The 27,146-nt window shown below is 34.4% G+C and overlaps 1 protein-coding gene across 4 annotated transcripts in view; it reads left to right on the top strand.

Annotated features, from left to right (window-relative positions):
- Positions 1-27,146, top strand: part of TUBE1 (tubulin epsilon 1) — a 31,278-nt gene that overhangs the window by 2,891 nt on the left and 1,241 nt on the right. Inside the window, exons 3-12 of one of the 4 annotated variants that reach the window (XR_003567928.1) lie at positions 484-536; positions 1,949-2,006; positions 7,247-7,362; positions 13,452-13,573; positions 15,135-15,322; positions 15,531-15,709; positions 16,816-16,956; positions 22,334-22,474; positions 22,980-23,154; positions 25,935-26,450. Coding sequence is in view for 3 of the 4 variants with exons in the window: in XM_027848604.1 (XP_027704405.1) it covers positions 484-536; positions 1,949-2,006; positions 7,247-7,362; positions 13,452-13,573; positions 15,135-15,322; positions 15,531-15,709; positions 16,816-16,956; positions 22,334-22,474; positions 22,980-23,154; positions 25,935-26,093 (1,332 nt within the window). In the remaining variant the exon portion in view is untranslated. Of the gene's footprint in view, positions 1-483; positions 537-1,948; positions 2,007-2,628; positions 2,699-5,389; positions 5,409-7,246; positions 7,363-13,451; positions 13,574-15,134; positions 15,323-15,530; positions 15,710-16,815; positions 16,957-22,333; positions 22,475-22,979; positions 23,155-25,934; positions 26,762-27,146 lie in introns of those variants that run through there. The other 3 variants (XM_027848604.1, XM_027848605.1, XM_027848606.1) reach the window with 3 other exon arrangements.

The following is a 27,146-nucleotide window of genomic DNA, read 5'->3' as shown; positions in this document are numbered from 1 at the left end:
GTCTTCCTGACTCCAATACCCTATCCACTGTGTCACCTTGGTGCCCAAGGATGGGGACTAGAATAAGATTATTGAATTTGGCCGTTAAGGAAGTCACTAGTAGCACTTCCTCTTTTTCTGTCTGCACATCATTTGGGCACAGGTGATATAGTTAACCAAAGCAGATCGATTCTTCTGTTTTAGTTCCTCATGCTGCAGTATATGCTTCTGAAGTCAGATAGAAGAGAAAAACCTTCTCTCAGGCCTTTACTCCTTTAGGATCTTCTTTTGTGAATTTAGAAACGCTGATCTGAAATTAATAAGTTGGAAAACAAGTGTGAATGTTTTTGACATTTTTTTCTTGAGAATTCAATCCCTGTTACAAATTCTATTGTTGCCTAATGATTGATTATGATTTAAAACTTTGAAGGACATCTTGGGTGGGATTAAAGAACTTATAAAATAGTTGCACTTACATGAATGGTTTTTTTTTTTAATTTTTAGAAAGGAATTTATGATGACTCACTGAAGAACTTCTTTAGAAATGTGGATACTAGGTAAGATGCATCTTACTTATTTCAAGTTCATCAGAATGTATGATGCAGCTATTGGTATCTGTCCTTAGGTGGGGGTCCCAGTATGGTTTATAGTACATGAATTTAGTTCAAAAGATCTCGAAATCATGTACTCTAAGGAATCGCAAAGTAGCGCCTCCTGTAGTCATTGTATATGACCTTCAGTACATTAATGTCGATCGGGATGATTAAGCTTACAAAAGAGTACATGCTTTGTCGTTGGACCAAGAATTAAATATAATATTTTTAAGACAAAAGGCTTCAGATGTACTAACCCCCATTTCTCTGACCCATCCTACCCAATAGTTAAATTGTTTACTTCTCTTGATAAAAACTTACAACCATAAAGGAAGATTAGCTACCCAACTCTAACTTCTACCATGAGTAGTATGGAATGCCTCCCACTGAAAGTTGTGCCGTAACAAAACCCAGAAATCAAGAATATTGGGACCAGGGTAACAGTTTAAGTGGCACATGTTCTTGTCCAGTATTCAGTAGCTTCAGTTCAGATATTTATTCAGCATGGAATGCATGCACGTGCACAAGAGCACTGTGTTCAGTTAGTCATAATCAATAAGCATTTATTAAGCAAGTACTATATTCCAGGCACTTAGTAAGGGCCAATCCTCTTCCCATTCCACACAGACAAGTAGTATTTGTCCAAGTCACAACTATCCTATCGTCCTGCTCTATTTTTAGTAATATGGTAAAATACTTAGAAAACATAATGGTCAAGAAAAAAGGGACTTGAGAGAAGTGAAATTTAAGATCAGTCCCCCCAAATCATGCATTGCATGTACCTCTAAGAATTAAGTAAAACCAAAATTCTTTGTACGACAATAGCAAGATGTATCAGTCGCCAGAATTGCTCATATAGTGGGACTTGGTGATTTCATTGCTAGAATTTCTTAAAATGTTATTAAAGGATCAACCTATACAAGAATATTTAGAGCAAAACCCTGATGAGATACCTCACTTCTCAAGGTCTCAGACAAATGGAGACTGTAGCTTTTAAGTTGCACACAAGTTGCCGATTTCCTTTGATGGAGGGAGTTTCTTTACCAAGAGTTTCTTCCTCCTTCCTCCTCCCCGTGAAATCTCAGTTTTGGACCAAAAATATTAAGACTAATATCCATAATTTTCCATGTTTCTGTATACATGCTTGCATTTGCAGGATAATATATTAAATATGTCATCTATATACATAGAATTTAAGTAAACATTTAGTTGAGATAAATTTTTTTGTCCAGCTTAATTTACTCATAATGATTTAACATTTCATATTCCTTTACATTCTATAGAGTTGAAGTTTAATGGATTATATTATGTTATTATTTCCTGTTGCCTGTTTTTTCTCAGTAATCTTTTTTCCTTGTTTTTTTTAAATCTTTCAGAAGAAATGGTGATGGTGTAGATATTTCCAAAGGAAAAATTCGCTCACTAAAAGCACGAGTAAGATATACATTAAGATTTTTACTTTATATATTTTAATGATAGTTATGCTGTTATAATTGTCAGCCAAATTAAATTTTCTCTGTTCCAACTTAAATCAGTAAATCACAGAAAGAATGTTTATAAACACCCTGTTTATATGAATGCCAGATGCTGTACCTTAAGGCATTTTAAAAAACTTTACTAATGGTAACAAATTTCTGGACAGATCAGATGATAAGAAAACAGTTTGTATTAAGAACAAATATATGTATATTTTAAGGATCTGTTGCATCAACTGTTGCATATAAAAATTTATTTTCAAGGTAATTTTGTTCTGCTACCTGGTTACTTTTCCCCATACAAAATATAGATGAAATACCATAATACTACATAATAATAGTACTTTTTATTTTTTTGTGGAGGGAGGGTGAATCCTGTGGTTTCCTTGGTATAGGTTTGTAAACCCTGGTATAGAAACCCCCTCTCCTAATAGAATTGAATTCATGAGAGAGCTAAGAGCATAATAATTTTCCTATGGTTCCACAGCTAATATGTGTCAGGATCAGAACTTAAACGAAGATCTTCCCGACTCCAAGGTCACTCCTTCTGGTCACTATTATTTTTTAATACTATTTTACAGAATTCAAAGTGCTTTCACATACATTATCTCATATGGTTCTCCCAACATCGCTGAGAAGAGACTAGGACAGGTAATATTCCATTTTATAGATGAGAAAACTGAGACTCAGTTTCATCCTTATCCAGTACTCTTTGCCACTCTACACTACTGCCTAATAATACCAGTGTAATGAAAAAGATCACAAGGCCATAGTGATAGTATTTTATTCCGTACAGTGAAGTTTCATTACCACTAATGGTTCATTATAAGCAATGTTTTGTTTTGTTTTGTTTTCCCCAAAATTTCTTCTCTAACCCTTGCTGTTAGAAAAAAAGCTATCAAATACCTGATTTCTTTACTCAGCACAACCTTAAGGAAGAACCTGCATGGATTAGACTCATTAGGAGGGTCATCTCACAGATTTCAGTTGAAGTGTTGGCCTTAGGATGCCCCTCTGTGCTAATTAGATTGCTTGTCTTTCAGCTCATTAAAAACGCACCAAGTGTGTAATTGAGCATTTACCTTTCTCCCATCTTAAGGTACCTCTTCTATTTTCCATAGTCTCTCAGATATCACTGATTATGGTAATATCTGCCATTACCCAAGAAGTCATTCATCTGGACTGGATGACTTGAATTCACCTGGGGCAGGTAAATGCTCTCTCATACTATAACTCCTTTTCTTCCTGTCCCCTTCCTATTAGTCATTCTGTCATTTCCAGAATGGCAAAAGCCAGTCTTGACTGAAAACACAGAAATGAGTAAGAATTCATTAGCTCTGCCCTTTCTGGCAGTTTTCCTCTCTCCATCCACCTCAAGCAAAGATTCAGTGCCACCTTTGATCTTCCTTTTGTCTCAGTATACATTTAAGAAGCAAAAACAAAAACTTACTGTTCTTAACTTCCCTCACCAGTCTCAATTCGTTTTGAGATTTAACATTCCTGATGTCCTTTTTATAAAGACATACCACACTCATATTCCTCTTCAGCTATGTTGACTTATTTCCATCTTCTTTATATTTCTTTTTAAAAATCTAAGTTAATTGGTGTCTTCCCCATTCATTCACATCTGTTTCTGCAAACAATTCCAATTTTTTTCTCTTCACTATAGTTGTTTCCTTTTTTGTCTTTAGAATTTCATTGTTGAGCGCAGTTTTTTCTTCTGCATCCCTTGCCTTCAGCTAGCAACAATAAATAAAACACAATATATGGCCCTCTTATTTTCAGTTTCTTGCCCCAGATATTGTTATCATTGGTAATGCTTTTCAGGTTCTTTCTGGCAATTTCATTTGCGTAGTCACCAGAGTTGGATAGTTGTCATCCATTATGAAGTCTTGAGAGTTTCTCTGTTTTGCCTCAGATATATGACTTGGAAAGACAATAAGAGACCTCTCTATTGTTATGGAATTGACATATAGCTTCCTCAGTGTCCTTAAGTAGTATCATTAGCTATTCCTTACTCTTCTCTTCTTCCTCTGACCTTTACTGGATGATCATATCAGGTAGTTTCTATGACTCTATTCTATTATACAATTCTTTGGAGGACAAATAGCTCCTTCCTTAGAATATCCCATTGTGTTTTCAGAAAGAACCTCAAGTCTGTTTGTAAGCTCTAATTGTATAGCTGACTCTTTTTTCTTCACTTTCTTCTCTCTATAACACTTTTTTTTTTACTCTCCAGCCTCCTTCACAAGAGTCAGGTTTCCTCTAGTTTACCTCAAATCCCCTTTTTTCTCTTTGAAACTTCACTTTTATTTCCATTGGGAACACCTCGTACTCCTTAATAACACAGTGTGTAAAGATACTTTTTTCAAATCCCTTCACCTTCTCCTGGAGGAAGGTCATCCTGCACCTGGAACATGAAAAACAATCACTAGTTTGTAGAAGAAATGCAGGCATCACAGTATCCATACAAATTACCGTACAATGTCTTTCACTTTCCGTAATTACTGGGATTTTTAACCTTGTTCTTTTGGACTAAATGTGGGTGGTTAAAATTTTTACTGTTTTTCATCACTTCTTAACTTCACAATACTCAATTTGCTGTCCTTAGCCTCAACAACTCACCTACCACACCCAACTTCCCTTCATTCTTAGATCCAACTGTTTTACCAATTTGCCCTGCCACCAGTGTGTTCCTTTACTTTATCTTCTTCTTGTTTCCACTAACTTTGCCTTTTCTTTCCAGTTGCCTTCTCTTTGTCTTTCTTGAATCTACCTTTTCTGTTTCTGCCCTTCATTTTCCTTAATCCTTTTATATTCCTTAATTGCCCTTGATCTTGCTTCTTATATACCTCAGAAGTAGTGTCTAGACTGGGAGATTTTTCTTCAGATTATCCTCAATTTATCCCACTTTTGCTGAATTTGAGTCTAACAAATTTACCCCCAATCTGACTTGTGCACATTCGTAGGTAGAGTGGTATAGCAGAAAGAGGGCAGAATTTGGAGTCACAGAACCTGACTTTGAATGCTAGCTCTGACCTTTCCTTATTGTGTGACCTTTTGGCAAGATACATCTTTACATCTTTGAACTCATAGAGCTCCTCTTTCCAGAGAGCTTTTGTGTTTAATCCCACTAACTGTTAACATTTTTATTTTGCCCATTTAGAGTATTGTATAGTGGAAAGAGTGCTGGACTTAGTCAAAAGACAGGAATTTCAACTCTGCCTCAGAGGCTAACTTGGTGACTAGGCAAGTCAACTTCTCTGAGATTTCAATTTCATCTGTAAAATGTGGATAATACTTATACTAACTACCTTCACAAAGTTGTGAGAAAAGTAAACCTTTAAAGCACTGTAGAAATGTAAGTTACTACTGCTACTTATGTAAATAGTTTATACCACTGTATGCCAATTCATTCATACATATTTGTATGTTTTGCAAACGTTATTAAATTGTTTTGTGTATGTGTGCATGTGAGTATGCTGCTGCTGCTTCCAAAGCCCTATTTATTATGTAGTTCCTCAGGGTCTGCTTTTTTTTTTTTTTTAATCAATCAGCAAGTGTTTACTAAGCTCCTACTTTGAGTTACTGTGCTAATAATCTCCTACTAGAGGGATTTGGACACAGTAAATACTCTGGGCGGGCCAGTCATCTAACTCTAATCAAAAAATGATGGATATCTAAAGCCCAATTTCTTATCTCTTCAGCCAAACCTACCCCTCCTTCTGACTTTCCTGTTCTTTTCATGATACTCCCATTCAGTCAACCACATTTGAAATTTTGGTGTTATCTTTTACTGTTTCCTCTGACCTCACATCCGATTAGTAACCAAGTCCAGTCAGTTGTGCAGCTGTACAAGATAGCCTCACCTCTGTCTTATTTCCTCTCCATTCCAACTGTTACCATTCAGGTATAAGTACTCATTACTCCCCAGCATGTACTGTTTCCTTAATTACGTCATGTGTCTCTAAGTACATAACATCCATAGTCTGTCCCTTCTTTAATCCTTCCTTCACACAATTGCCAGGCAGTTTTCTTCTGTATAAGTCTAGTTACGTATTACTCAGAAGTCTCCAGTGACTTCATGTTGTGTATCAAATATAGCCCATACTCCTGTGTCGCATTCAAGACTCTCCACAATACCTTTCTAGCTTTATTTCATACCAATACTTTCTAGTTCAGGGCTGGGGAACCTGCGACCTTGGGGCTACATGTGATCTTCTAGGTCCTCGAGTGCAGCCTTTTGACTGAGTCCAAGTTTTACAGAACAAATCCTTTTATTAAGGGGATTTGTTCTGTGAAGTGTGTATTCAGTCAAAGGGCTGCACTTGAGGACCTGGAGGGCCACATGTGGCCTTAAGGCCATAGGTTACCCACCCTTGCCCTAGGTTCTCAACTGTTTTATGTCCTCTTGCCTGGAATGCCCTCTGACTTCATACCTCATCTAACTATCAAATGCCAACTCCCTCACATTCTGCTCTCTCCCACTTCAAGTCAGTTACGATCTTTTCCTTATACCTCTCTTTACTATTTGGCATATATTGTTTTGTTTCATAATTTTTTTGTCCATGTCATATTTGCCTGCCGGAGACTAAATCTTATATAAACTTCAAATCTCACCCAACATTTTAGCTTCTATACACCATATAAAATGGAGGCTACTTAATGCATCTTTTTAAATTGTATTTTTGAATCTTGTCTCAATGACAGAAAAAAACCTTATCCACATCAACCATTTCCTTCACAACATATAAACAGAAGGGTTAACAGCTTTGTAACTGCCATGGAGTCACATGAGGATGAGTTTAAAATATTAAGTTTACAAAAAAGATGGGCATTTCTTTGTTGTTTATAATAAGGCCTGGCCTATTGTTCGTAAAGGTCAGTATATCTTTCTGGTACAACAGGAGGTTATGGGAAAATAAAATGTGAGTGTGTGTTGAGTTTATTTACGTTTTTGGAATAGGATAAAATAGAGGACCTGGTGGAATCCAATTCTTAAATGGATTTTACCTTTTAATAAAATGGTAAAACATTTCCTTTTGAAATGGATTTCTGAAACACATTTTTCATAAAGGAACATTTTGATTAAATCTGGAAAGAAAAAAATCAAGTTTCAGCTTAAATGTGTTGTTGGTTTCATTGGATAATGAATTTAAAGTAAAATATGTTAATTAAATTTTAATTCTTTTTTCTTAGGCGGTCTTGATTGATATGGAGGAAGGAGTAGTGAATGAAATCCTTCAGGGACCATTGAAAGATATATTTGATAGCAAGCAACTCATCACAAATGTTTCTGGCTCAGGGAATAATTGGTGAGAATATGCAAAACAGCAGCTGAAACTGGAACAATTAGCTTTCTTTCTAGTAGATGCTATTATTGCATGTAAAACAGATACATGAAAGGAGCTGTTAGTATGAAAGGTCACTCCCATACTTCTTACTATATCCTGCTTTCTATCAGCCTTTCAGTTCTCAGCCTTTGTCTTTGACCCATTTCCTTTTGATATATGAAATACTTAGTTCTTAGAGCTACATAGGTTGCCTTGTATTAAGATGGCCTCTAATATTTTTTATCCCTTTTTGAGGACAGAAGAGAGATAGGAAAAAATATTCCAAGTTACTTTGCAGCTGAATATTTTTAAGTATGTTGTATCTAAAGAATTGATAGAAAAATATTTTAGAAAATAAATCTCTAATAGTGGGATTTTTAGATCTACTTAACCACTTCTATATTTGATCTTTAAAATTTCATTGATTAACAGATTATTACTAATGCCCTTCTATGATTTAGGGGCTTAAATTCTCATATTTAGTTCTTTTATCTAACTGCTTAAAGGAATTGATGCAAAAAAAAGAGGGACAACAATAACATTTATTTAGCTTTTTACAAAATATGAAGTACTTTCCTCACAACAGCTCTGAAGTAGGTGGTGCAAGATTTATTCTTCCTATTTTACATATAGCAAAACTGAGGCCTAGGTTAAGACTTATCCAAAGTCACAATGCTAGTATGTTGCAGAGCCAACCAGATCTAGCCTTAGAGCTAGCCAGAATGGCATCCCAGGATTCATGCATCATCTTAGAATTAGTCATTAGCTATATATGTTTAATATATTCCCATTATATTTGATGGAATAGAAATTCTACAGTGTGAATTTATTAGTTACAATATTATTAGAAAACCCTCATTTGTAATATCTTCACTTTTTACAAAATAATTAATTTTTTCACTAGTAACAGTCAACTATCATTGATCTGTGTCTTCACATTTTAAATTTTCACAGGTTTGTTACTTTTTTTGTTTGTTTTTTGTTTTTTTTTAGTGAGGCAATCGGGGTTAAGTGACTTGCCCACGGTCACACAGCTAGTACGTGTCAAGTATTTGGTCTGAGGCCGGATTTGAACTCAGGTCCTCCTGACTTCAGGGCCGGTGCTCTATCCACTGCACTACCTAGCTGCCCCAGTTTGTTATTTTTAAAGCAATTTATTATGTGATATTTTCTTAAGCTTTTCTCAGTTTTTTAATAATGTAATATCATTCATTTTTGTGTTTGCATGAAGAACAAAATTCTAAGAAAATACAGTCTGTTATTGATGTAGGTATTGCCTCCCATGGTACAAATTGTAACTTTTCTATCCATGCTTTCTCATCTTGTGTGTCTCTTACTCATATTTTCTCATAAATTTATCAATGAGGGAGGTAGGCTGTCTATCCAAAATACTGCAGGCATTCTTTTAGGTCTTTTGACATTTTATGAATACAAATGAAACACACTGGCTCCTTGGACTATCTTTGTCATAAGTTCTATGCTGATTTTGTTGCACCGTTCTTTGTTGATTTTGCAGCCACCTATCCAGACCCATCATGTGTTTTCTCCAGTGTCCTTTAATTAACTTTAAATCTTCATATACTGTGATAATTACATAATTCACAGCCACATAATATCTCTGCAAGAGGAAGTTGGTGCTCAAAAGATGGTTCTTTGTTCCAGACTGAAGTTTGAGATCATTTTAAAAAAATAATACTTCACAATTTCCCAAATGTAATCTAACCTTTTCTTTTACTTCTTTTTAGTTCTAGGAACAGTTCATTGTCCATCTTCAGTGTCTACCCAAAACATATATATACTAGTGGACCAGCTATGTACAGTCCATCCAACTGCATGTTATAGTCTGGACATTCTTCATCTACTTTTTCCTCCCATATGGGTAGTTAGATCAATTTCTTGAGTAATCATGGACCTCATTTAGGAGCCTCTATAATTTCTTTGTCTTTGATTCTATTTCAGCAAATCATTGTCTACTAATAAGAGCATTTGAAGGACCTCAGCATTCATAGAGAATCCCTTCTCCATTTGTATTCTTTGCTGGGCATCTTTTATAATATTTTCAAAGACCTATGGTGAGCATACTTCACCATATTTTATGCCCTGCTTCATATATTAATAATCAGAGAGTCATCAGAGTTCTTCATTGTTTTATTTTTAAAGTCGTGTTACATGATTTTCAGATATGCTTGGGAGACATTTGTTAGAGAAGAGCCTTTAAGGCAGCATTTTACTCTGCCAAAACCAAATGCTTTTGTAAAATCAACAGACAGTAAGCCTAGTGGCATCTTGTGTTCTCTGAATCTTTCTGTTAACAATGTAAGTATGGTAGCCTTTGCAAAAGCCTGACTATTCATTTCTCATACCTTCATCAAAGATGTCTTCAATGTATATGTAGATTATTTCATATAAATCTTATAAAACTTTGGTAGGAATAGAAAAGTACGCATATGCATTGGTACTTGATATTTTCTCAGTCATCTTTCTTGAGTAGTTGTAGTATCCATGATTTTTCTAAACATTTCCCTATTTCAGATATCTTAAAGAGTCAATCCCACAAGGCCCTCAAAATCATCACCTCCAACGAAGATCTCCGCAGAGTATATTTAGTCATATCTTCCTCTTGACTTTGTTTTCTTTAGTGCCATTTCTTTAGCTCGTTGGGGACCGGGACATTAGACTCAAAATGCAGTGGCTTTGATTTCAGTGATGAAGAAAATAGTTTGTTCTAAAAGTTTTGACAGATCTCTTTACATTTTTTGTCTGTTTATTATTCTTCCTATTCCATCCTTAAATATCTTTTGGATGCTTTGGCTTGATTGATTGTCTTACCGAGCTTTCTATAAATGTGTTTTCCCTCCCTCTTTTTGCTGTTTCCGGAGACAGTACTGCTCATAATCCTCTCTAAGTCATCTTTGTGATGTTTGGTGATCTTTGTCTGAGAGCTTATATATCTTAGGTAGTACAAATGGACAATGATTTGGACCTGGAATTAAACAGGAGGGGAAAAGACTTGATTGCCTTCAGGAAATTGCAGCATTCCTTAAATGAACTCAAGTTTCTTCCAGATTCAAGTCCATCTTTTTTTAACTGTTCTACCAGTGTTGTATGGCTATGGGACATTAAACTCAGCAGACTCCAAAGAATTGAGTAGTAGCTGTGATCAGGCTGTAACATACAACTATTGAGGAACTTCAAGGAAGAATAGGAGTGAAAGATGTCAGAGAAATATATTCTGGAAGGAGAATATGGACTGGTCACATGTTGAGGGCAAGCAATGACAGGTAGACAAACAGTGCTCCATTAGTGTCTTCACGGTGTTAAAGAAGGCTTCCGCCTCATTCATTGTATACCTCCTTCTCCCTCCCCAACATCCAGAGCAATAAGATTACAGATCCATTCGTTTTTTGGATTCATTCATGTTAAGAATGTTAAGATAGATATGCAATGTCTTGGACAATGATTTCACATTAAAGTGACAGTTTAGTTAATATTTATAAATGACCTAAAGCCTTTGTGATTCTTAGCAGCCTCTTCCTCCTTTTCTATCATTGTCACTGCAAAGGTGGGAGTGAACCAACTAAGTTCAAGGACCATTTTGTATTTTTCTTCGTGAGTTGTCATGACCAAAGAATTCATCATCTAGTGGCCAGACTAATGATGATGAACTTGTGAAAGCAAATGCAGTGTATCACTAGGACCATAGTCCAGGCCTTTCTAGTATGGTAGGATCCTCTAGGACTTGTATTCTTCTGGCATAACTTTCCAAAACCTGGGATCACCTCCATATGACAAATGAGTCCTTGAATTTAGACACCAGATACCACTATTTTTAGGGCAGTTTAATGTAAATCAGTAGCCTTAATAAGAAAGCCAAAAGAGCCTACACATAGACTTAATCAGCCGAGGACAATGAAGAAAGTCCTACAATCTTTTGCTTATAAGAAACACATGTAAAAAGCAAAGATGTGACTTGAGTAAACTAGAGAGACTGGAACAAAATTTGATATGTTGCAGGTGGATCCAAACAAAGAGATGCAATCATGTTTTCAGACAAAATAGTAGAAATAAAAATTGACAACACAAACAGTTAAAGATATGTAAGAAACCAATATCAGTATTAAACTCTAAATACATAACATCTAAATTCATAAAGGAAGAATTAACTGAATTGCAAAAAGATACAAATAGTAACACAACAACAGTTTTTAACTTTAATTTATAAAAATTTTTAACTTTAATTTTCCTCTGTCAGGGTTGGCCATATCTAACAGATAGATAAATAAAAGGGAAAATAGAGAATTGAACAAATTGTTAGAAAATTAGAACTAAAAGGTTTATAGTGTCTTCCAAATGAGACCACTAAAGAACATGCCTATTTTTTTTGGCACCATATGGCATTTCAATAAAAATACACCATGTATTAAGGCACAGAGAAATTAAAAATAAATATTAAAGGGCAAAAATCCTAAACACATCCTTTACAGGCATCATGCAATAAAAATGATAATTAGTTCAGGGAGTACAAGCAAAAGACACAAACCTTGAGGCTTAGTAATGAAATCCTAAAGGAATGGGTCAAAAAACAAATCATAGAGACAGTAATTATGTGAATAATAATGATGAGACAGCATGCTAAAATTTCTAGGATGCTATAGCAGTCCTCAGAAAAAAAATGATATACATAAGAACATATATTAGCAAACTAGAAAAAGATGATTACCTAACTGAATATTCATTTTAAAACATTTAAAATCTAATATATAAACCTTGGATAAGTACAAAAGAGGAAATTTTGAAGATTAGAGAAGAAATTGTTCAATTAGAAACCAAAAGGACTATAGAACTAATAAAACTAAAAGCTAGTTCTTTGAAATTATTAAAAACGACTAATGTAGAAATTTGTTCTGCATGACTTCATATGTATAATGGGTATTGTATTTCTTGCTTTCTCAGTGGGTGGAGGAGGAGGTAGAGGGAAATAAAGAATTTGGAACTGAAAATAAAATTGAATTTGAAAAGACTAACAACATTGGTAAACCTTTAGACAACCTGATTAAAAAGAAGAGGGCAGGAAATCAAATCAACAAAATAATTGAAAAAGGTAAAATCAGAAGAAATTAAAAACAAAAATTAAACAATTTTGAGAATCTAATTACATGCCAACAAAATTAAAAACACATAAAGATATTGTGAATTATTTTCAAAAACAAGATACTCAAACTAACCAAACACCAAATAGTGATCTTAAATTATCCAATTTCAGAAAAGGACATAGAACTAACTGTAAAGGAACCACCAAAGAGAAAAATCTCTGGTCCAGATGGACTTATAGGAGAATCAGAATTTTAAAAGTTATTACCTACATTATTTAATTCTCAGAAATTGAGAAGGATAATACTCTTTATGAAAAACTTCTTTCATGAAACAAATATAGTCCTAATACTGTCCTACACCAAAGAAGAATAAAGGGGGAAAATAGATTATAGACCAAGATCATTAATGAATATCTTATTCAAAATTTTTAAAATCTCAGAGAAAAGATAAATTTAGAAAAGTACAGTTCTTTGTCCATTGATGAGAATGCTCTTGAGGATATTTTGGAATTTATGTAGTATAATGATGGTTAAATGTTCCATGTGGATATTATATAGTATTAAACTGTGAAGTAAGTTTATGTTAAAATAAGAAAGACAGCATATTGTACATTAGAAATAGCACTGTGTTTGAACTCAGAAGGCTTGAGTTCAAGTCCAGGATCTGCTACTTTCCCTGTGTGACCTCATAACCTCTCTGAGCCTCATTTTCCTCTTCTGGAAAGTGAGAGGTTTGGACTATAAGACCTTAACATCGTTTCCAGTGCTAAAACCTGCCTGTGATGCTGTGAACTTAATTCAGGGTTATGAAACTACAGATTGGCATTTGTGCCTTCAGAAAAAGAATTCACATTATTTTATACTTTCTTGTATACCTCAGAAAAGGAAAAATCAGGAGGTAGTAAGTGCAAATGGTTTTGTTCGTTTATTTTACTTTTGATTGAATGTGTTGTATGTTTTTTTTTTTTTTTTTTTTAGGTCAGTGGGTTACAAAGTTTTTGGCTCTCAGTACCGGGATCAGATTGTGGAGAAACTCAGACAGACAGCAGAGCACTGTGACTGTTTGCAGTGTTTCTTCATAATTCACTCCATGGGAGGAGGTAAATCTACTTATTCATTTGCTAAACTGTTAAATTAGAACTGACTCTACAGTTTTAAATAAAGAAATTCAATTTTAGAACCTATAGTTGATATGTGTAGTTATTTAATTAATTATGCATGCCTGAATTGGATTGCTGTCTTTTTGAGATTTGTGAAATTTTAGCACTTATTTACCTGTAATCTGTTTTTACATTGATATTTAAAAACTAATATAAATACAATCTAAGAGTTTTATTCTACCATTTAAAAACAAAATTGCTTACTCTTGTGAAAACTTCATAATATTTACAGACAAAAAAATTGTTCAAGTTTTTTGCTACTTTGAACTTATAGTGTAGGCCAACTATAGATGAGCAATGGGAACCTAGAGCATTTATTCACACATTTTATAACAAAAATTGTATACCCTTTTCAGCACTCCAAACTTTTCCTTAGTTATAATTCTCAGAATTACCACCAATAGAAAAAATATATAATAGACACTCTTAGATTCAGCACCTTTAAATCATTCCTTAGCTTAATAAGTTAAGAGTGACCTGGAAATGAATACGCTACTGAATTTGAGAAAACTTGTGCGCAGGAACTGAATTTTTACCTATCCATTCATGAAATGGAAGACATTAGAATGTATTGAAATCTAAAACAGAATTGATCAGTTTTGGGAACAGAGAATTGGCATGCTTAATGCTAATATGTGTATTGTGTGAATACACACATATTCAAAATCCTACTATAGCATTAAAGATGCATTTGACATTATACTATTTTTATAGATTGTCATGAACAATAAATTCATTATGCTATCATAATACAACTTCTGTTTTGAATGACTTTTACATAAACAGTTTGATTTACATTTCGTGATAACTTCTTAAGAGAGAGTTTGTACAGCTTCAGTCTTTTAGAATCATTTCCCAGGCTTTTAGAATCATTGAAAATATTTTCTAACTACATATATAATGCATTTGTAGTAACTAGCAGAATTGAAAATCACCACAGATGTAAGCACATTTTAAACAGTACTATTTAGACTTTGTTTTTTAAGCCACAAGAACTTTTCCTAATTGATGCATAAATTCTAGTATAACATTTTACTTTTATACATTTTAAAAGTCATATTCAATTTTTAACAAAATTAAATTTTTACTTAGTTGAATTTCATCACTAAGATATATGCACTACACCAATTTTATGACGGCAGATAGATAAAACAACCAGTTGATTATCACATATTTTCACTTTTCTATCATTTGTTTTGTCATCATAATGACACAATTGTAACCAAAAAAGTCTAGAAAAGCCTCTATTCATAACAAGATGTTATGTAGTCAAGTAGTTATAAACCTCACTTCCCACTCTTTATTTCCTAATGTAAAATGAAATAAATTTATTGTTTGTCATAGAAATATTTTTAGAGTAGAATAAAAGTATCTACATATATGGATATATATTATATATATATGTACACATATATATATATAAATAGTAAAAAATAGAATGTAACCAAAATGTTACAAATTTTTTATACTGTTTTACATGTTCTTCAATTGTCATTCTTAGGGACAGGTTCTGGTCTTGGCACATTTATTTTAAATGTGCTTGAGGATGAATTTCCAGAAGTATACAGATTTGTGACTTCAGTTTTTCCATCTGGTGAGGATGATGTCATTACTTCACCATATAATAGTGTTTTGGCAATGAAGGAACTTAATGAGCATGCGGACTGTGTGTTGCCCATCGAAAATGAAGTAAGGAACACGGTTGATATTTGATCTTACAAATTTTTCAGCTGCCAAGTAATAAACTAAACACATTGTTATTGAGATATAGATTGTCTTCTATTTTATTTTATTTTCTGATTCAAGAGACTTATTTTCCCCAGTCTCTCTCAATTTACTATTTACTATTAATATGCATTGAATATTTACTTTCTCTCCTGATTTTTTTCCTCAAAAGTCTTTATTTGACATCGTTAGTAGAATTAATCAGATGGTAACATCTGGAAAGCCAGGAACAACTGTGAAGCCAGAGAGTCTGATAACTTTAAATGAAGGTGGTATTAAAAAAAAGCTGCAAGAAAAGCCATTTGATACAATGAATAATATTGTAGGAAATTTGCTGCTCAACTTAACAAGGTAATTTTTTTGCATATTCATTGGGAAAATGTTAGCTAGCATTATTAAGGGAATTTACAAACTTTTAACATAGTTCCTGGACACTTAAATTTTTTGTAATTAGTTATTTACTACTAGTTATTTTGCAAATAACTTATTTACTATTTAGTTTGTAGTAAATTTTATGAACCTGAATTTTTTTCAGCTCTTCTAATAGCTGACTAAAAAATTCAAATCCTAAATGTCTAGACCTTGGTGTACATTCACCAGCTCATATATTAGTAGATCCAGTTTCATAAAGAAAAGTAAAAGCCAGATCACTTATCTAGTATGAAATAAAGAACTTAGAAATAGAGGAAAACCAAAGCTTGAATAAAGCAAGAAAACTTGATATGTACCCAGGTAGACTAAAGGTATTTCATTAAGCATTCCTATTGTAATTAAGATCTTAGTAGGTGGATTTTTGTGTGACTAACTTAAGAGACTGCTGATGCATTTTAAACCAGATTTCTTTAAATACATAGAAAAGCCAAGGTGACTTAAAGGTTTTTAACTATAAAAATAATCCAGAAGTTAAAATGCTAAAATTGTTAGGTATGTGTATGATCTTTAAAATACCATTATACATGGGATTTCACAAGAAGTACTGTTGAATAGTGGATAGAAAATGAACCTTGGAGTCTGGAAGACCCAGGGTTAAGGTTCTGCCTTTGACACATACCAGCTGTCTTACTATGGGCAAATCACTTAATTTCTCAGTGACTATGAAACCCTTTTTTTAAGACTAAATTAAAAAGAGATCCTGATTGACATTGATGAATAGAGTTTCCATATTTATACTGATGAAATCATGGATCTGGATTCCTACTCCTGGGTCTCCAACAGAAAAAAAAATAGATTTCACAGTACTAAAATCTAATGGCAAAGAAACAGAATGTCTCATCAACCATGTACAAATAATGAAATAATACATGTAAGGAGCTTTCTAAACCTGATAGTGCTATATAAATGTCAGCTGTTGTAATGGTTTGAAAAAGTATTCACTAAATGAAAGAAAATAGATTTTTAAATTTATATGTAATTTTAAAATCAAATGTTTCCTAATTGTTATAATATTCATATTTCAGTTCTGCCAGATTTGAAGGTTCGCTTAATATGGATCTTAATGAAATTACTATGAATTTAGTTCCCTTTCCTCAACTTCATTATCTTGTTTCAAGTCTCACACCTTTGTATACATTGGCAGACGTAAACGTTCCTCCTCGAAGGTAAGACATACCAACATATAATTTCTAGAGCTCTTGTCTTATAAAACAACCATTTTAAAATACACTTGAGAAAATGTGAATAATGATTTTTATTAAAAATGGATTTCCCTTTAGTTTATATGTTAACTTATTTGTGTAAGATTTGGAAAAGATCCAATTGAAAATGTACATTTTTGCCACAAGTTTGTGCATGTAATTAGGATGTCAGCTTTTAAAATGTAAAAATTATAGACTCATATTTGTATGTTATCATTAAACTCGTGTATGTTAAATATTTAATGATAGCAAAGTATGCAGTTTTTAATGAAAAAAATGTGACTGAGGAAAATTTTCTAAGATAGAATTTATCACATCATACAGATTTAGAACTGGACATGACCTACCTTAAATGATCATCATGTCCAATCCATCCCTGAAAAAGAATCCTCAATATATCTAACAAAGAGTCACTTTACTTTTGCTTATAAACCTCCAACAAGGAAGAATCTACTACTTTTTAAGGCAACATTCCACTTTTAAATAGCACTAATTAATTATTAGGAAGTTTTTTCTTACATAAAACTGAATTTTCCTCTTTGCAACTTTCATCCATGGCATCTGTAGCTTCTTGGGCCAGTTGGAGTAATTCATGGAGGCAGTGTGGTAGAGTGAAAGAGTCTGGCTTTGGAATTTAGAGGACCTCAGTTCAAATTTTGCCTGTGGGAATGGGCAAGTCACTTACCTTCACTGGGATATGGTTCCCTTCACTGGGATATGGTTCCTTTTCTTTAACGTGGGGATTAGACTAGATGGATCTATCTGTAAGATTCCTTCCTGCCATGAGTCTATGATCCTAAGAAGTTACTCCTTTTTCCATAAGACAGCTTTTCAAATGATTTATCACAGCTATTTGTTTGTCCAACCTTACCCAGGCTCTTCCCTTCTTCAAACTAAACATTCCCTGTTCGATCATCTGCTCCTTATATGACATAAACCTAAGGCTTTTGACAATTCTGATTCTATGACTTGCCCTTTACATTGTGTTAGGTTTCATCTTTTTTAGATTTAACCCAGTATTTATCAAAGTCTTTTTGGATCCTGATTGTCATCCATTTTAGTAGCTGTCCTTCCTAGCTTTATGCTATCTGCAGCTTCAATAAGAATGCCATTTATGCTTTAATCCAGCTGATTGATAATAATATTAGATACCACAAGCCCAAGAACAGCTCTTTGGGGAACTCTTGTTTCCAGGCTGACATTGAACACTAATGACCTCTTTTTTAGTCCAACCCTTCAAGCACATCTGAATTGATTGAATTGTATTATCTAGTCCACATCTCTGTTCTCCCACAAATTGCTTTGCTAAAATCTAAGTAAACTTTATATGTAAACATTTGCCTGATCTACCAATTTACCTTGTCAAAAAAGAAATAAGATTATGCTGGTGTGACCCGTTCTGAGTTTTTGTCAACTTTTCATGTTCACTTTTTTTCTAGATCTTCACTAACCATTTCTTTAATAATACATTCAAATTTGGCCAGGAATAGAAGCCAAGCTCATTTGCCTATACTTTGCAGATGGCATTTTCTTTCCCCTCACCCCTGTAAAAAAAATCAAGATACCATTTTCCTTTCTCTAATGACCCCTTTGCTCAAGGAGCTTCTGTACTGCAGAGGGGATGGAACATATGCATAAATAAACACAATAGAAGGTAATTTGAGGAAGGGAAGAGCACTAGAAACTGGGGAGATCAGGCAAATGTCAATGTAAGAAGTAAAACTTGGGCTAATCCTTAAAGAGAGCAGAGATGAGGAAGGAGTGTATTGTCCAGGTGCAGGCGCAAGCTTACGAAAAGGTACAGTGGAGGCATCAAACTTAGGGAACAGCTAGTGTTCAGTTTGGCTAAAACAAGGCATGTATAAAGATGAAAAACATGAAATCTGCACAGATTGGATGAAACCAGATTATAAAGGACCTTAAATCACACTGAAGTTTTATCTTAGAGGCAATGGGAAACCACTCAAAGATTTTTGAGCATATCAGTGACATGGTCAGGCCTGTACCTTCAGAGGAGAAGTGAATCAACAGTGAAGGTGTAGTTTTGTAGTGTAGAGATGAGGGAACTCATGGCAAGATTGTCTCAGTTTTCTAAGGTAGGAAGCAAGGTTGTCTGCTAATGGGTGGGAGAGGCTTTTGGGAGCTACAAGGGAGAAAAGAGGATTCAAATAGTACAGAAGGAAATACAGTAGAATCAGGGATCCATAAAAGGATTGCCATGCAACAGTGAGGGACCAATGGAGAGTATATAACATGAATTTCTAGTGAATGCAGTCAGCGTAGTTTAATGACTTCTTCTGACAACATTCAGCATTGTGGAGCTAGGATCAGAAAAGGCATATGGTTAGGGTGTCCACAATAGAAAATTGGCAGGGTATAGATGGTAGAAAAACAAAGGGCAAAAGGGTCAAGGTTGGAGGACATTGTATAACTGAATTATAAGTTAATTATTTGCCAGTGCAACCCCACGTCCCAAACCTGAACCGTCAAATATATACTGCTCCCCAATTAGTGTGAGTTCCTTGAGAGCAGGGGCTGGCCTCACTTTTGTGTATCCCCAACAGTTAGCACAGTATTTGGCACCTAGTAAATGCTTAAGAAATTCTTTTACATTTGTTTGTTTTTTAAATCATTTTCATTTAGTTAACTATAGTGAACAGAAGGAAGATAAAATGAGAGCAGGAGTGATGGAATAGGTGAACAAGGAGAGATGGACTAGGTCTAGAGATTGCAATGAGGATGAAGAATAGTTTTAAGAGGAGTGAAATAGAGAGATGAAGGGATAACAATATAATCCAAAGAGGAATTTAAGAATTCATGATTAAAAATGTGGCACACTTTCAGAAGGTGACAAAGTCTACATTTGTGAACTATCCCTATGAGTGACTAATACATAATAAAGAAATAAGTCAGCAGACATTTATTAATGTCTATGCCATGTCAGGAACTCATCTGGGTGCTAGGGATACAAATAATAATGAATAAAATAATCTCTGCACCACAGGGCGTTTCCGTTATAACAGGAAAACAAGCATGTGTTTGTGTGTGTATAATGTATCTGTGTAGATGTGTGTGTGTGTGTATGTATCCAGAATAAATATAAGGGAAATAACTACAAAGTAGTTTGAGAGGAAGGACAGACCCTAGGAGTTGCGGGCAATCAGGAAGGGCTTCACATAGAAGGTAGTACTTGATCTTCATCTTGAATATAGCTGGCGTTTAAGGGGGAAAAGGTTCTATGAGGCAGGGGTGAGGAGCTAATGTATGCCATTCAGAGAGAGTGAATAAATATGTAGAATAAAGGTCTACATCATGGGTGTTGGGAAGGTTAATGAAGTAGGAGGCAAGGACATTCAAAGGGTGATCAGCATGTTTATCAAAGACCTCAAATATGAAAGCAAAGGATGGATTGGAAAGGGAAGATTCTGAGGTAGGAATTGGACTCTCTTAGCAACCTTTCCTCAAGGCTTAATCTATGTATCTATATCACCCAGTCCAAATCTTTGGCCTTTGGGTCATTCTCCGTACTTTCTAACTGATGGTGGCAAAGATAGGCCCTGAAGTGGCAGTAGGGAAATAAGGATTAGACCAACTCCTCCTCCTCCTGGCCCAGCAAGTGCATGGCATAAAAGAAGTAGCAGCACAGGAGATAGTGCCAGAGACGTGGTGTCTTCTGGAAGAAGCCAGATTTCCCTTGGTGTAGGATAATGGGAAAGTTGTGAAAAGAAGGATCTAGGATAAAGGGCAGCTAAATGAAAATGAGAACATGGAGAGAGATAGCAAGGAAAGGGTTTTTGCCTTAGCAGATGGTGACTGATTTATTGGAATTAGGGGAGCAAGAGGTGCAAATCTCTAGCCATTGGACTGGAGGAAATACTAGCCGGGGTCCTCTGGTGGAAGTAGATTTTGATGTGGGTGTTTGGGTTGGACTTCTAGATCAGTGAATATCTAGAAGTCAGGTCCCAGGAATCAGCTCTGGGGTTGATCTCATCTGATAGCCTGATGTGAATCATGTCCAGAAGATAACGTAGTCTGCACGCAATTTTTAGTCAATCAGCCCTTTAATCTAAGGCCCTACTAGTTTATCTGGTATTGTCTGATGGTTCTGATCCTTTCATTAATAAACATTGTATCTTGAGGTCTGTTATTTGATAAAACAGGTTTTGTTGTTGTTCATTTGTTTTAGTTGTGTCCAACTCTTCATGACCCCATTTGGGGTTTTCTTGGCAAAAATATTTGAGTGGTTTGCCATTTCCTTCTCCAGCTCATTTACAGATGAGGAAGCTGAGCTAAACACGATTAAGTGACTTGCCCCAGGGTCACACAGCTAGTAAGTGTCTTGAGGCCGGATATGAATTATGGTCTACCTGACTCCAGGCTTGGCACTCTATCCACTGTGCCACCTAGCTACCCAAAATAGGTTAGGGAGTCATGAAATTAAGTTGGCCCTTTCAGCGCTATAGTAGGATGTCTGAGACCTATGTTGTACTCTATTTTAAGCAATCGTGGATTTTTAGTTGGCCATTCTTTATGTTGAATTACGTTACGTAAATTTTGGTAGTGCTCATAAGAGCATATACTGAGGGGCAGCTAGGTGGCACAGTGGATAGAGTGCAGACCCTGGAGTCAGGAGGTCCTAAGTTCAAATTTGACCTCAGACACTTGACACTTACTAGCTGTGTGACCCTGGGCAAGTCACTTAACCCCAATTGCCTTGCCAAAAAAAAATAGGGAAAAAAAAGAGCATATGCTGGACTGAAGTAATAAAAATGCTAAAAGGAGTAATTATGATGGCTAAATCATATTAACATTAATTCTTTAACATGATTTAAGTTCTAGAAATAGATAACTGTACTGATCTAACACTTATCTAAGATTTTTGTAATGATATGAATTCTTTTATTATCAAAATAACTGCAAAATCTTTCCTTTTCCTTTCTAAGAAAATAAAAATTAAATGCTCATCTTTTCATTGGTGGTCATTTATTACAGTTACTATAATGTAAGTTAATAGCTAAGATTATATATGTTTATTTATGTTATAACTTATAGTTGATTTTGATAATGAGCTTTTTATTAAATGGTAATAATGTACAAGATGGGGGCAGCTAGGTGACCCAGTGGATAGAGCACCAGCCCTGGAGTCAGGAGGACCTGAGTTGAAATCCGGTCTCAGACACATAATACTTCCTAGCTGTGTGACTCTGGGCAAGTCACTTAACCCCAATTGCCTCACTAAAAAACAATAATAATAATAATAATAATAATAATAATAACATACAAGATAACTGAAAAATTTTTAGTATGATTTTGTATATCAGATGATTCTTTTTTTCTATAGGTTAGATCAAATGTTTTCAGATGCTTTTAGCAAAGACCACCAGCTCATTCAGGCTGACCCAAAACATAGTCTCTACCTTGCTTGTGCCTTGTTGGTTCGAGGAAATGTACAGATTTCAGATCTTCGAAGAAATATTGAAAGGTTTGGCCTTACATTTTACTTTTTTGAAAAAGTTTTATAGATATCTCTTGTCTATCCTATTCAAGATGACTTTTTCAATATATTTCATGATTATTTATGTGTTTAATGTATGTTAGAAATTTGTTTTAAAAAGTCACAAAACCAATCTTACAAGGAAAAAAGCTATCCTCTTGGTTCCCCCAAATAAGGCAAGCCTTCCCATCCTCACAGGATTGAAGATTTAGAGCTGGAAAGGTCCCTGGAGTTCATCTAGTTCAACTGCCTCATTACACTATGAGGCCCTAAGAGATTAATTGACTTACCCAAGGTCACCCAGTATACTCGGTAGCAGAGCTGGGATTTGAACACTCTATCTCAGTTCTCTGGCTCCAAATGTAGTACTTGCTGCACCCCATTGGTTCTCACTTCTTTTCTATCCTATATTTATAATTAGCATAGCACTGGTCTAATTCATTGTTCGTATATTCATATTGCTTGATTCTCAGTTGTAAATGTTGATTCTTAGATTGAAATCTGCTCTCCACTTTGTCTCATGGAATCAAGAAGGCTGGAAAACAAGTCTGTGTTCAGTACCACCTGTGGGCCATTCTCACTCACTCTTGGCACTAGCAAACAACACCTGTATAAAACCAACTTTCATAGAACTTAAAAAGAGATTCACAAGACTCTACAAGAAAAAGGTAATGATCAGTGAAACATGAAAAATACGTTAACTTGAGTTACTTTTAGATATGAGCATATAGACTGAACTGTTATCACATAATTTAGGGTTTTGCATTTGACGTTGCTTCTTTCAAGGGAAGAAATCTTTCACTGCTATCATTATAGAAGTTTTTAATCTTTCTGTGTGTCAAGCAGCCCTCTGCTAGACTGGTGAAGCTTTGGTTTCTCAGAATGTTTTACATCAATAAAACCCATAGAATTACAAAGGAGACCAATTATGTTGAAATAAAGATGTAGTTTTTTGTTTGTTTTTCTGCCCAAGTTTACAGACTCCCTGACATCTATCTATAGGCCCCTTGAGGATCCTGTTCTAACCTGTTGAGATTTCTCTGGATCGGAACTGTTATCCAGTTAATTCCAGTTATATCTGTAAGCTTTATGTCACCTGAAAATTTGCCAAGCATACCACTTATGTTTTTATCCAAAACGTTAATCAATATGTTGAACATTATAGGCCTAAGGATAGCTATGTGGGGCATTTCATTCCCTCAAAGTTGGTATCATTAATCACTATTCTTTGGGTTTTATACCAAAACCACTAGGTTATATAGTTCATACCTCGCCATCTTATCTACAAGCATAGTATGAGACTTTGTCAAATGCTTTTTTTAAATCTAGGTAAACTATATCTACAGCATTAACTTGATCTACCAGTCTAGTTACCCTATCCAGAAATTAAATTATATTATAATTGCATTAGAATTGCAGTTTCTTAGTGAAACTGTACTGGCTTATACTTATCACAGTTTCTCTTTCTATATATGTTTAGAAATCATTTCCTTAATAATTTGCTCTAGAATTTTGCCAGGAATAGAAGTTCATTAATCCATAGTTTGTAGATTCCACCCTCTTCCCCCGTTTTTGAAAATTGGTACCTTTGCCTTTCTCCAGTCTTTTGGCAACTTTCTCATTCTTATTCTTTAGAAGTTTACTAAATAGTGGCTCAGTGATCACTTATCTGCTAGTTCTTTCAGCATTCTTGAATATAGTTCATCTAGGCCTGGTGATTTGAAGTTATTAAATGCAGCTATAGTTGCTGTCTATTTTAGTTCCCCTTTCCCTGCTAATTTTTTTTCTATTATTTCCAGTCTAAACATCATTTCCTTTGGAAAAAAAAACAAGTTAAGTGATTCAGCCTTACTATCATCAATTACTATTAACCACCCACCCCAAACACAAAGCCTATCCCTTCTTTGATCATTTCTTTTGTTCCCACCATAGCTTTTTAAAAAATTGTCCCTAGAATTCTTTGACAGCTCTGGAATATTCCAAGCCTTAATACACCTAATACTTCCATTATGTCCTAACTCCTATACATGTTATTTTAAAGCCTAAGCTGGTCATAGAGTTCCTTGTTCATCTTTGTCAGTCTCATTTGACAATACCTCCTTTTCCTCCTCACTAAAATCAGTTCTGCTTGTGTCTTAAGAATCTCATTCTTGAGAACATACCATGCCTCTTGCATTGATTTTTGTAAATCGCTATATGTGATTTACATATCCTTTCCCCTTAACTCCTTTGAAATGTGTTCTTCTAAAATCTAAGATGTACATTTTGCAGTGCTGGGCTTTTTTCTTCTCTGTCATGAGTTTTGTGATAGAGTAGTCACTTGTTTCCAAGGATCAGTTTTTTTCTGCTTCAGCAAACAGTTGATAAAGAGTCAAGTCTAGAACCAAAGTTTCCCTTGTTGCTTTCATCGCCTTTTTAAAGGATGAAATTACCGTGAAGTCAAATCATAGATTTTTCAGTTCTTCAGCTTTTGGCAGAGGATGCCAGTAATTGTCCACATAAAGTCTCCTATTACTATATTTTCTGAATGAATAGTCTTCGCGTATTGTCACCTGTCACTATCTTCATAATTCACAAAGCTTTTCCACCTCCATATCTGATTAACCTAGAATAAACTTGTGCCTGGTTCATGATCAATTTCTGAAATTCATCATCTCATTTCTTCTCCTTATCTAGGTGGTTTGTAGTATATCCTCCATAATATCATTTCTATCTCTATAATAATAATTGCTATCATATATCCCTTTAAAGTTTACAAAGGACTTTACATTCATTATCTCACTTGAAGCTCATGGCAATTCTGTGATTGGTGGTACTCTAGTTTTAGAGATGAGGAAACTGAGGCTTAAGGTGGCTAAGGTGTTTCTATATCTCTTGATCCTCGACAATATACTCTTCATCATGCTTTTCCCCCTCAGTTTCTTAAGTTTCCTTATATGAGTATATATTAATATATCATGGTACTTTACCCTCCAACCCTTTTTCTGTTCCTTTTGAATACATTTTAACGTTCTAGGGCTAAATTCCAGTCTTGAGTCCCCTCCCACCAAGTCCATGATCAAATTTGCTTTTTTTTATGTGTGTTTCTGTTTCTTACATAAATATAGGGCATTTTTATTACCTTTAGCCCCTTCTTTACCTTTTGAATTCTTAGTCATTCTCTAAACTCAACTCAAATGCCATTTCCTCTGTTAAGCAGTCCCTGATATCTGATCAGTAATAGCCTTCTACTGTTCATAGTACTTGGTTTTGTACATTTTTAACATACTTCTATAATATTATGTGTTATAGTTATCTGTGTTTATGCCTTATCCGCCAGCTATATTGTAATCTCAATAAGAGTTAGAACTTCTCCAGGACCTAGCACAGGGCTTTGCTCACGGTAGATACTTAGTGGATGTTTGTTGAATGTTTGTTGAATGATCAAATTTAACCTGTTTTCTTGTAGGCTCATCTTCATCACTACCTACAGGTTGATGGAATGGAGGAAAGTTGTTTTACAGAAGCCGTATCATCTTTGTCATCTCTCATAGAGAGCTATAATGAATTAGATGTCACAAAAGGCTTGCCTATACATGATCCACTTAGACTAAATATAGTTATATGAAAACACATTCACAAGCTTTTATTTTCCATTAGGAATTTTTTGGTTTCCTGATGGTCTACTTTTTAGTTTGTGTTCCATCACTCAGAAAATCTTGCTTGATTTTATCACTCAAGAAATCTTCGTTGATTTTTTTCAAAGTAGCAGGCATCATTACTGTCTAGGAGAAAAGTTTCCTTTAAGACAGTTTGATGGAGATACGCCGTACTGCATTTGGAATCAGTGCAACCTTTGAACCATATCTACAACCATTCTGCCTTTACAAGAACCATATTTTTTTAGGATTTATGAGAAGTATGAAATCTATTTGCCTTTTTATAACTTGATATTCAGGAGTTGTACACTAATGAAAAGACTGATGTAAGTATATTTTTTGTGTATGTAACATTCAGATTTATTTTGAAACACTGTATAGGTACTCCAGTTCTTTTTAAAACTGATCTGATATACTGGGAGTGGTTTAATAAAAATATAAGTAGATAGTGACTTTATTGTAGTAATTGGAGATGAAATCAACTTTTGATTTTTCATTCAAAATAATTCAAAATTATTTTAAAATGTGATTTTATTATACAACCAGATTGATTTCATAGCGGTAAATGTGCCTTATTTATAAAATGTATTATTTATAATTACTTTGCACAATAAAATCTACACAAAAGTACAGAACTTTTCCAGGCTCAACATCTTCTGGCCTTTGTAGTAAGCAAGTGAAATAAATATTACACAATTGCTATAGTCTGAAATGTTTAAATTATGTTCATTTGTAACATGACTATACAAAATATTTCACTTATAATTCAAGGCTAATACTTCACTCTTTTTTTATCAAAGGATTGATTTTTGCTCTTATTCTTCTACTAGCAAATCAGTTGAAATAAATCATTAGACTTTTCTTACCTCGTTTATGTCACAGACTATTTCTATTCCAGGTACAGCCTTTCATGAGATACGGAAGAGCAAAGTTTTGTGAATTAAAAATGTTACAATAGATGATAGCCAAAGAATGGCTATGGTAGTGAGAAGTATGAAAAAAAAATTATTTTTATAATTCTA

Source organism: Vombatus ursinus, unplaced genomic scaffold (assembly GCF_900497805.2).
Source record: "Vombatus ursinus unplaced genomic scaffold, bare-nosed wombat genome assembly UNPS02006779.1, whole genome shotgun sequence".
Lineage (NCBI taxonomy): Eukaryota > Metazoa > Chordata > Mammalia > Diprotodontia > Vombatidae > Vombatus > Vombatus ursinus.
This window is presented reverse-complemented; position numbering and strand designations above follow the sequence as displayed.